Genomic DNA, 12,508 nt, shown 5'->3' on the forward strand with positions numbered 1-12,508 from the left:
GGACTTGAAAGCCATTCAGAGGCATAATGAAAAAAAATGAAATGATAGGTGACATGTATGGGAGATAATGGAATATTTCAAAATTACCATATTACAATGAAAATGATTAAGTGAAATAGGAATTCTTTGGGGAGTTTTCTCTCTAGTGGTATCACCAGAATGAACTCAAATATCTGCAACTACAGTAATATATAGCCTTTATTGTAATGTTCACAACTTAAAGTGAATGAATTTTATATATTTTTTCATCTTATTAAATTTACACAGTTTGCTTACTGTTTTTTAATAAAAATTACCAAGGTTGAAAAATATGTTTCAATTCTCCATGGGAACAAGACCTTGGGAAAAGTTCTCTTGCAAAATCCCTAAATACACATCTACATTGGTTTTCTCATCTTTCATACCTTTTTGTCCATTCTCATGTTATTGATATTGTATAAGTTTTTTGTGTGATTTGTAAAGGCACATCTATTTAAACATGACACCTATTATCAAATATTTGAAAGATATAAAAATTTTCCTGCCAAACCCAGGTTCTGAAAACATTAACTCATGTATTGCGGAACCTAATACAGTACTGTACAATACAGAAGGTGCAAAAGTTTTTTTTTTTTTATTTACAAAGCATTTTAATATCTTCAATGCCTGTACATGGAAAGTATTTATTAAAATATATCACAAAGTAGGATTCATATTAAACTGCTAGAGAACCAATGTCCCCATTAAGAAAAAAATATGGGAATCTCTTATGTAACTTGACAATTTATGACCTGAAATTATATCTGGGATCTTCAACAGTTGGATAATGAAAGAAAAAGGAAATTTATTATAAGTACCAACCTGTGTTAAGTGGGTTTCAGTCAACTGGATATCATTACTTGCATTCATAATGGCTTCCTCAGCAGAATCTTGAGCAGTAGCTGCTTCCTCAAGAGCTAATACTACACGCTTTGCAACCCCTAAAGTACCCTCTGCTTTCAATTTTGCTCTATCAGCCCGCTCTGTTAAATATATTAAAATTGTTGACAAAATCCACAGTATAATGTGTATAATTAAACTACCTTTTATTTATATTATGCCCATAAAAGGGAAGAGCTGACATACCATTTTCTATGTTGGTGATTTTATTTACACATTCATTTATTTACTGTAAAGCTTACATAAAAAACATCACAGTATTGTATTACCATTTTTGACACAGTAGAATTTAATTTGGATCAAGGTTTCAAATCATAGGAATAGTGACAAGACCTGCAATTATAGTAATTCAAAGACTTAATCTTTTACCATTTCTTTAACAAATGCAAGGTCATAACAAAATAGTTACCCAAATACTGCCGTTTTTATTCACTTTCATACCTTGTATACACATCAATAACGACAGTACATAAGATCATTTTTTTTTTAAGTCCAGAAACAAGGTAGTTGAGAAATTACCATTTATACTTGAACCCTAAAACTAATGCATGTACACAATGTCCACATCCTGTTGAAATTTCAAGTTAACACACTACCCAATAACAGAATCTTTCCTTACATTTAAATTTTTTCCACAACAGGATATGAGAGAAGGGATAACGTACCAAAAGTCAGAAAGTAGCAATATAAAAAAAGTAGGATGGCCAAAACGAGATGAACGATTGACCAGGAATTGCACAAATTAGACAAGAGAATTGACAACTCTTTTACATCTAACCCCATATAGAAACAAAATCAATTAAAAAGGAACAGCAAAGATTATGTATAAGTGTTTCGGATGAGTTAACAAGACTTGTGTATCTCCATTGATAATACTGGCATGTCAGGAATAAGATTCCAAATTTTCACAATAATACTAAAAGACTTCTGTAAGTGGACAGTGTGATAACTTGACAAACTTTGGATGCTGGGTCTTGTGTTGAGTGCTGTGCTCATTAGATATTCTTTGGAAAAGTATTAATATTGATTTTCTCGTGAAATGGAACTTATGGAAGATTGACTCTAAACCATGATTACCATTATAAGAAAAATTTAAATTTTAACAAATAAACAAAAGACTTTCCAAAGGTTCAAAACTCAAACCTTTTTAAATATTGTAAAACTACACTAAATTCCAAAAATAGATCCGACTAATGAAGGTCTGAATACTAAAAGACCTTAACACATCTGCTATATAATACCTGAAACAGATTGAATACAAGATGCTTGAGTACAGAATTAAGCATGGACATATATCCCTTAATGGATGAATTTTTTATTTTTTTTTTTTTTGTAATAAAAGGAAACATAAAAATATTATCCAAACTAGTTCTTGTCATTGGTGCATTTCTTTATTTACACCAGCAATAATAAACATTACATTGTCTTTGATACCGTTTACTGGTAGACAGTCTTTTTAGAACATATGATAGACAGTCCAGAGGGGCTGTAAAAACCCTTTGTTTCTGAGAATATGGTGGATAGTCTCCAAATGACTAGATGTAGCATGGATGGGTTTTGATGAATCACATTAAATTTTTTTTTTCTTTTTGAGAAGATTGCTTTTTACAGTAATCTTCTTGAAAACTCTAATATTAAAGTCACACATGTGCCATTCCATTTGCTGCCAGAATGAACCTATCAGGATTCAGTATTATCCTGCTGTTGTGGAAATTTTAAAATTTTGAACTTGTTCATCACTTTTTGAATCATGGCGAAAGATGGAAATGCACAAAGATCCAGATTTAACTCGTCTTGTAACAGGGCATCCACTGTACCTTCCACGCTAAGGGATCTGGTATTGAGAACTGGTGATCAAAATACTTTCAATCTTTTTGTTTAGTGATGTTGCAAACATATCTATGTCCAACCCCACCACTTCCAAATTTCTAGACATATTGACAGATGTAGACCATTTGTTTGGAAGAATAGGACTTTTCCTTCTTAACTGATCACTTAAAATGTTCAGTTTCCCAGAATAAATTGAGGAAGAAGGTTTAGTCCTCTCAAATTTGTCCAAGTCAATAGCACCTCCTTCATCCGGTACTGGCATCGTGACCTTGAGCGCCTTGGTTTCAAATGTAGGACAATGCCGTCGTGCTGTATGTAAACATTCCCACGATCTTTGCCCTGAATAGCCTTAAATATTGTGAGAAGACTTTGGCAATTGATGTGAAGTGTTGACTCTTGCAACATTCATTTCACTGACAAATGTAAAAGATCTAGAATTGCTCCCAATCCTTCCTGTGAATCAGGCATTCCATCAGAACAAATTACTCTGAGAAAGTCATAGTCGCTAGAAGTCTCATTCACTTCTAAACTGTCATGGACTTCAACCTTCTGAACATACTCAATAATACACCTAATCCCTTTCTCTGAGGGAGAATACCCAAAAATGAACTTGCTATTGCCATTAAAAAATATAGAATTATTTTAGTTAGAACCAGAAGGGACTTTTTCAAATTGACTAGGTCCCCAACCATTCCAGTAACGTGAGCAACCAAACTTGCTGAACCAGAATCTTTTTCAACAAATTGCTAAAAAAACTCCAATCATTCAAGTATAAAAGAATTCTTAAGCGGGCCAGTTGGCTAATGGAGTTTTTTAAGGACAGGACTTTGACATTGATACCACTTAATAAGGTAACTTAGGACATCTCTAAACTGCATAGGATTTTTGCCTCTGGGTGTTTTTCAAACTTCATCTCCTCCCTTGATATTTAATTTTAAGACCTGGGATTACTACCCTATATAGACCTGATGTAGACCTCCAATAAAATAGTTTTTTTTTCTAAAAGTCGTTTTTTTGCTAGAGGTGAATTTTTTTATTATCGTAAAAAATTAAACCCTAAAAATCAGGGAAAATACTATGAAAACAATATGAAACAAAAATTGGAAAAAATTGTTCTATTTGATTGTTTTATAATGTCTTTCCTAGTTATTTACAAAATTGAAATGCTATATCTTTAAAACTTAGGGAGAAGAAGAATTTGAAGGTGAATAAGTATAATTTTGAGATATGGGTGTTCAAAGTTTTTCTTTGTATTTTTACATTGGCAATATTAATAAAGCATGATGAGTATGAATTTTATGTTCCTTTTTGGATATTAATAAACCAAAACAATGTTATTTATCATAATTCAATCATATATGAAGATCCCTTTGCTCAATATCTTGCTTCTTTAGGTTCCTGGTTGCTCCTTCATCCACAACTCTCTCTCTCCTTCACTAACTCCGCTAATATCGCCGATATTACCCACTTCTGAACCCTTATTAGAGAGAATTTTCTTCTTCCTTATGTTACTGAGATGTTGAAATTGTATTTTCCTCTTTAGCATACATAATGAAATTCTTGCCAAAGCCAAAACAAACAAGACACAAAACCGAGCGAATGTCAGAGGTCAAACTCAAACGTGTACTCCCTCTGAGGTTTGTGCTAGCACTGAAGGGTGTAATCATAAAAATTCCTGTCCTGTGACTCACAGAATCTATACAGATGCCATTGCCCACTATTTTTTTTATATTAAAATGTAATAATAATCAAAATTTATGATAACAGAAGAAATACTGCATTTTCTTGTAGGGATCAATATTTTTGACTTATTGAGTTACTTTTACTAATCACCCTGTAACTATGAATGTAAGGGGAATTTTGACAAAATATTTTGTATACGCATTCTCCATTGCCATATGAAGCTCAGTGAATTTTTTCAGGCTTTTGTGTTTTTTGTCCTATACCCCCATATACTGGCATACCGGGCGGGCCCTTTAAACATTTTGAAATAGGGGTCATCATCCTGGTGAATGCTTTTAAGGAGCCATCCTGAGATCAAACATAGGCTTTTGAATTGGTAAACATTTGAGTGGTTGATGAAATGAAGGTATTTCTTTGAACAGAAATGAATAGGATGGGAAAAGATGCTTTTGAGAGGTGTAATGTAAACATCTAATCTTGTTTCTCTATCACTCCCAAAATTGTCCGGGGAGTTTCCGTGGAAAATTTGTTAGAACTGCAAACTTGTTGAGGGTCAAGACATTCTGGTATCCACCGCTGTGAAGCTTTGGGGACTAGGAATAACCTGTTATAAAGTCGTAGCGGAGGGCTTGAGAACTCTTCTATCATTCTAAGACAAAGGAAGATTGGAGTCTAGAGGGATCAGGTAACTTTCTTTGACTGTGGCTAGTACCCACCAATCGGGATAAAGGCTCTCCCAAATGTGATAAAAGTGGGAAAGTCTTCCATCTACAGGAACTTGCAATGTTCTTTGATAAGCTCTTAGAGACTGGCTGGGAACTCTCCTGGAGTGTCTACTATATTGGAATCCTGATGTTTTACCCCTTTTAGAAAAGGAATCCCTTGGTGACATTCTAAGGCCATCTAAGCTATTTGCTTAAAGGCAGAAACTTTGCATATCCCTAGCAAGTTACTTTAAAGCATCACTTTTGAGTTCCGATACGCACTTGAGCAATTACTGTAACAATCCTATTAACCCTTTTACCCCCAGGCTATTTGGAACTTTCCAACCCTTAACCCCCAGGCTTTTTTTTTCAAGCACATTTTGCAATATATATTTTTTAAATTGGTCTAACAGCCTTAATTTTCGTCATAGAGAGGTCAGGTTGGTCTCATTCTTTTGGAAAATACCTGAAGTACGTCCATGGGGGTAAAGCGATGAGTTTTGTGAAACTTACCAGTACGTTAATTGGGGGTAAACGGGTTAATACCCAAAACAAGATCCAATATAGGGGAGGAAATCAATTAATATTCTTGCCTCTCAGAAACATTCCAAACAATGAGGAACATACTTCTTCTCTTCTCTTAGTCACATAACACATAAAGACTGCTATAGCCTTGGAAACCCCACCTGAAACAGTTCTAACTGATGGAAAAAGTGAAGGCTGCCTGCCATTTCCTCTCTTCATTTAACGTCTAATGCAGCTGTCTTCTAACCAATTAAGTAGTGATTAAAGTTCTAATGGCAATCGTTCTGACAAGGTATCGATGTTAGTATCCAAGTATGGAAATTTTTCAAGAGAAACAGTAACGTGAAATTATATAAATATGTTATGATAAATAAATAAATACTGAATTAGTACTAACTAAACTGGCCGTTAGGCTCTTCCAATAATGCTGCTTTGGTACAACAGCAAATGACAGGCTCAACTCTAAAGTCCTGACAAAAAGAGGAGAAATTGCACAGTTCTTATGGGAGACACTTCAATAGTGGTGAACATCTTATCTGCGTAATCCAACAGGTATAGATCTCCGCTCAACCCACTTATGGGAGAGTGAGAGAGATCTGGATACAACGGGCAGATTAGGGACCAAAGCATCAAGCGGATCTGGCTCAGGGAGCATAGCCTCCGTAGCTACAGTAAGAGCAGATTCTACCAAATAATGCACATTAACACTTGTAGATATCATGTTAACAAAATGGCCATCCCCCTCCATGACAGAAGCCACAGTGAGCGCCTGACATGAAGGCCCTGGAGGGGAGATAGCGTTTGACACCACACCTACCTTTCTCTACTTCTCACAGGAAGGAGGAGGAGAGCAATCCCTCTAGATTTGCTTCTTCCAGAAGGAACGATATCTATCCCACTGGGATGATGACCACTCTCTACAACACTCACATGGGGATTCTACATAACATCTCATCTCTCCACACTATGGGCATACTGGGTGAGGGTCCACTTCTACCCGGCTCATAAAAGTGCATCACAGGCAACCATTACGGCCTGGGCAGGATTACACTGTACTGACATAGTTGAAAACAAGGCACACTCAAAACAAATAATTAATAAGCCACTGAACTACATCAAGACAAAAAAACTATAACTGCGGAGGAGTGGGCGAAGCGGTTGTCTGATTTTAGGAGTGAGGGCAGGATACGTCAGACTACCCTCACGTTCAGAAGCGGTGTGATGGGACGCTTATCCTAAGCAGGTTGTCACAGATAACGGTTGTCCATGGCAACGTATCATGGTGCAATCTACCAAATTTAATTTTGTCCGGCTGTAAAAACAAAACCCAGAAGTAACCCCCATTAAATGACTCAGAAGTATATCCATGTAGGAATAAACCAAGCTTCCAGAGAGAAGTAATATGTACATCAGGTAGGTTCATTGAAATAAAGAAAACCACCACTTTCACTTTCAGTAGACCCATATCAATAACAAAACTGAGAAGCTGTTGATTTCCAGATAGGAGAATGGTTTCCTAGTGACAGTAGAAGAAAAGATCTGTATACAGTAAACAGCATCATGTAAAGCAAAAGCTTAGATCAAGCAATGTGTTAGGACACAGACTGTGATGAATGGTTATCAGATGCATCTTTCACGTATTTGTCTAGCTCTGAATATGATAAACTATCTTTTCTTGATCTACTGTGTGCTCTACTAAGGTGACAATAATTTTTACTTACTGTACTTATTCTGTCCTAAGGTTACAAAGCACAAACAATCAATTTTAAAAGTACCTTGATTATTTACACACTGTACTGTATTAGGCACTTTCATCAACTTCTCACATATGCAGAGGAGGTACTTGTAGACACTTTACTTAAACTAAGATACAGAAATGTGATAACTTGTATATTATATTGTGGTCCTCTATAAATTATCAAATCCTTACAGTCTAATAATGTATAAAAAAAATCTTAAACTCAAGTCTCCAAAATGAAATTAATAATTTTTGTTTATTTGAAAACTCACCCTTGAGATTTACCGCAAGTGCCAAGTCATTCCTTGTTGCATCAATGATTGCATCAATATTTGTTAAAGACTCGATCGTTAATGTGATTTTCTCTGCTAAGCTAGTTATCTGCTCTGGTCTCAGAGAAATATCAAGATTCAAAACCTGTTAAAGACATAAATGTTATCAAATAAAAAATTATAGGAATTCATGTACACAAAGTCTATTGAAAAAAAAAATCAGTATACAGTAGAATAAATAACTGTAGACCTAAGAAAGAGCATATTATCATTAATATTTTTTTTTACTTAAAATGTGCTCAAATAATAGCCTTCTGCACTTGAAAATCTTTAGTTTTAAAGGGAATAAAAAATTTAAGGCAATTAAAACATCAAAATTTATATATTGATAATAAACTATGTGCCTTTAAACTTTACATACTGTACTTGAAAACCGACAATACCAGAATACTACTGTAGTTCAGAATAATATGCTAATTTTGCAAGAGACACATGCTAAATCCACTAAATGAATTAGTGAATGACTTCAAATGGAGAAATACTTTGCATTTATATAAAGGTACAAAGCACTATACCTTCAACTTTTATATCCTTAACTTCATTCCAGTTATAGAGAGTATAATTCAAAAATGAAAATCAGTGGGATTCAAGATAAAAAAAAAATACCATGAAACAAACTATATTTAATTCCGTGACAGGCTACTGGGCTATTTTCATTTCGTTAAAATTTTTAGCCATCCATCACCTCTCAGGCCTTTTGAAAAAGAAAAAGTTTTCTTGATCAAGTGGAGATAAAACTGTTTTAGTCAAACTAAGATACCTAGTTAAATAAGAATAGAAAAGAGATAAGTAAAATTAATAAAATATGGAAAATTAAGACTTGGACTATTGGTATCATCTTTTGCTGAAACAATTCACAAGTTTATTTTATGAAAACAGTTATTTCAAACTTATCATTATAATATGATCACAAATAAAAATAAAAGTGTGCCTACCTCTTCAGCAAGTTCCCTTATTTCTTGTGGTTTAGCTCCTGGAGTGTTGAAATACTCTTCAATTTCTTGAAGCAGCTCAGAGATTCTCAACTTGTAGGAATCTGTCATGTTTCGAGCATTATGAGCCATGTCATACGCCATCTTGGCTAAATCGAAAGCAGCGCTGGCTTGGCGTTTGGCTCCGGAAACTCCCCTCAGTAGTTCATCAGCTGATGCCTCTTTTTTCTTGAGTGTTTCCTCAGCATCCACAGCAAACTTTAAGGCTAATTCAGCAGTGTTTACTAAACCATCATTGCAGGATAGACCACCACATTTTCCACAGCCAGCTCCACCACAGTATATATCGCAAGGATCACCACGTCTGTCACATACCTTGAGTAAGGCGGTGGTATAATTGAATAATATAAAATAGCAGCATATACCAAAAGCTAGATAAGTATGGTAAATATTATCATACTCTTTTGTAATAGAATTACTGTATGTAACTTTTGGATCTTATGAATCTAAAAAATTTAATTCTTTCAAATGGTGCTAATAACCTAACTGTAAAAGAGGAGCTGCTTCTATGAATATTGGTTTTTAGCAAATCTTATACAGTTTTCATAAACTATGACATAAGCAAGGTACAGATAAGTAAAATTGAATAGTGAATTAAAATTAAACTCAAAACAGTCTTGACTACGATATACAATACCCAACTGTCATGAAATTAAAGTAGAGGAATTTAGTTCCTTAAATTGGCTAACTTAATCCGCCACTGACACAAAAATGCCTGAGTTCTAAAAGCTGTCATAAACACACAATAACATAGTTAAAGAGCTAAAATTTAAATATTACCTGGTCATTGAGATCTGGCATTCCTGATTCCATGTCACTCAGCATTTCACCAAGTTCTGCCAGTTTTAGTTCATTATCATCCTGGGTACGGTTGAAACGGTCGCCAGCATGTAATAGCAAGAATTCAACTCTTTTGCAATTCCGCTCAGATTCACTAACAATAACCTGAGTGAATTCTACTTGTTTTTCTGCAGCTTTTGATCTTTCCCCTGCGACTCTGGTAAGATTGAGCGCACCTAACAAAAAATAAATGCATTTCATTAATTATTTTTTCTATAATTTTACTTGCAACAGATGTCTAATTTTGATAATTTTATAGTATAATTTTCCTCAAGCTTCCTGCATTTTATTTTTGTTTTGTCTTCTAATTCCTCATGCACTTTGAGTAACTATTTATATTTAAAAGTTGGCAAAGGCAAAAAGTGCTACTTCAGATATTGCCACTTTTAGGACTGGCAAGCAGGATTTGATGTTGGACTCTGACACAGTCTTTTTAATAATAATACCTAAAAAGAATATTTTGGCGAGTTTTTTACAATTTATCGTCTCTTTCTAAACCTCTGACATTAATGGATATACAATATCACATATTTCTCCTAACACATACTAATTCTTCTTGGTAGAGGACAAATAATAGCTAGCACATGAACACTACTAACCAGCATTTCAGAATGTTTTCAATACCTTAGTAGGGTCTTCAAGTTTAACAAAGATGAGAGAGTGAACTTATCCAGAAGTATTATTGGTCCTATCACTGATTCATTGGTCTGCTATGTGCTGCCAGCATTTCTATTCAATTCCTTCTCTAGCTTTCATGGGCTAGTTATAATTTTCCTTACATATCCCACAATTGTTAAGTTACCTACACCCAGCTCAATAATTTTGTCTCTAATCCTTTTAAAATTTGTAAAGTATTTCAGAGATGATGTCACGCTTACTGTATCATTAATGTAGATATTAGCTAGAATCCTAAATTCTGAATATCCACTTTACAATTCCTTCTGGCTCAAAATAAATTTTTGAAATAATGAAATAATATGTAACCCCAATAAGAACAACAAAATATGTTATATGGCTGTTTACATACAAAGAAAAAAGATGCAATAACAGCCCTGAAGTAACAAAAATATATACTGTATTCTTAAATACCTTCAACATTTGCTTCTTGGAGTTTTGTTGCTTTTTCCTTTAAATCTCCAGCCTGATTTCGAAGTTCCTCTGCTTGTAAACGAAGATCTGCCAGGTCGTTAGTTGCTAAAGAGATACGCTGGGATGTCGTATCTACACCCGTCTCTAACCCCTGAAGCTCAGTTCCAGCAGCAGTAAGGTTTGCACTGAAAAGTATGAGACAATCTAGAAAAATCTCATCATTTTATAAAACTTAAAATGATTAGAGGTGAAGGTGTCTGGTTTCAGTTCCAGTTTCATCAGAAAGATATTCACCGGAACGTCAACCAGGCAAGCCCAACCACCCCTCTGGTGCCCAACCACAGCAGTGGCCTCCCCAGTAAACAGCTTAAACTTACTAGCCTGAGCTGGGAACCATCTGCTGCCATGCGAATACTAAGTGAACATGTTACCACTGTAATAGCCATATGTACAAATATTCTTCTTTATCTTGACATGACGTTAAGGAAGACAAATTACAGTACTGACTACATAACTGATTCAAATGAGCATAATGATGGTTAACCATTGAGAAAATGTACCACAACCGAACATCTTTTTCTATATCAAATAGCTACTTGGAAGAGATATATGATAAAATGTTTTCTCAATGCCTTTTCCCATTGATGGAGAAGGTAACAGGTAACAATAACTCAATTCAGATTTGCAGTGTCTACCTGGATTACTAATTATGTAAACCTTATATGTGTGCCTTGATTAAATGTTTTTTTTATTTGGGGTCATGTCTATACTCATAAATGTTAAATAATTAATCCATTGTTATTAATTTAAAAGCAAAATCACAGCAGACCTTGCAAGTGTAGTAATTAGAATCATAAAAACCTTTGCCTTTGTGTAGATCTACATTCACTCTCCAGCCATATACAATTTGAGTATCCTACTTTACCTCCATTCCCTCTTCCATCTTGCCGTCAAAGCTCTTCTAACATTTACTTTTCAGTTGCACTTTGGTGCTGAGTGGCCTGTCAGGCCCCAGTGAGCTATATAGCCCCAATACATAAATTCCTTCTATATACAATTTAACAAAAATAAAAAATACAATAGTGGTATACTATAAAATACAAAAAATCTTGAAACATATTACCTGAGTTCGGCTATAAGATCCTCAAGAGATACCAAGTTCTGTGAAGTCATGTTCGCAGACAATAAAATATCTCTGACGTCTTCAATCTTATCTTTCATTGAGTCAAATTCGTGACTATAGGCTCCAGTTGCTCCTGTCTGTTTGATCTGACCAGCAGCCTCAATAAGAGCTGTTGTGCGTTCTGTTTTATGGTATAATATTGGTTAATTCGAAACTTTGAAAAAATTACGTAACAAATACTAAATGCAGTACCCACTAACTTCTAATTCCACATATAACATATAATTCTATGATTTATAAAAATCTAATTTCAGCATAACAATTCCAGAAAAAATGCCAAAGAAGGAAACTAATGATAAGTGAACTTAATTTTTAATGCAGTAAAGTCATTCATTGAACCAAATTTACAATCTGATGTACACATACCCTTTACTCTATACCAAGAATATTATACTAAAGTATACTTAAAATATAATTATCAACCACAGAAAATATAGTAATAGTAAACTTACATAATTATGAACCTACAATTTTTTTAATGTTAATTTTCATTAAAAAGTACTGTAGACAGAAACACATAGCATACCTTGCTAGATTATCTTGATGTTACATACAATTTCAAGCTTTTCTTCCTTTTCCAACAATCTAAATAATTAAAAGTGTACATGGTATCCTTACAGTTGAAACTTTTTCTAATCTGTGTTTTACATTTATTTAATTCTCTTCTATATAAA

The 12,508-nt window shown here is 34.3% G+C and overlaps 1 protein-coding gene across 1 annotated transcript in view; it reads right to left on the bottom strand.

Annotated features, from left to right (window-relative positions):
- LanB1 (laminin subunit beta-1) overlaps positions 1-12,508 on the bottom strand; it is a 69,235-nt gene that overhangs the window by 24,391 nt on the left and 32,336 nt on the right. Inside the window, exons 16-21 of the mRNA XM_068384475.1 lie at positions 11,775-11,955; positions 10,652-10,836; positions 9,503-9,738; positions 8,666-9,037; positions 7,671-7,815; positions 841-1,001 (exon numbers count right to left, since the gene is read on the bottom strand). Of these exons, the coding sequence (XP_068240576.1) occupies positions 841-1,001; positions 7,671-7,815; positions 8,666-9,037; positions 9,503-9,738; positions 10,652-10,836; positions 11,775-11,955 (1,280 nt within the window). The remainder of the gene's footprint in view (positions 1-840; positions 1,002-7,670; positions 7,816-8,665; positions 9,038-9,502; positions 9,739-10,651; positions 10,837-11,774; positions 11,956-12,508) is intronic.

The sequence above is a fragment of the Palaemon carinicauda genome, chromosome 12, assembly GCF_036898095.1.
Source record: "Palaemon carinicauda isolate YSFRI2023 chromosome 12, ASM3689809v2, whole genome shotgun sequence".
NCBI classification, from domain to species: Eukaryota; Metazoa; Arthropoda; class Malacostraca; order Decapoda; family Palaemonidae; genus Palaemon; species Palaemon carinicauda.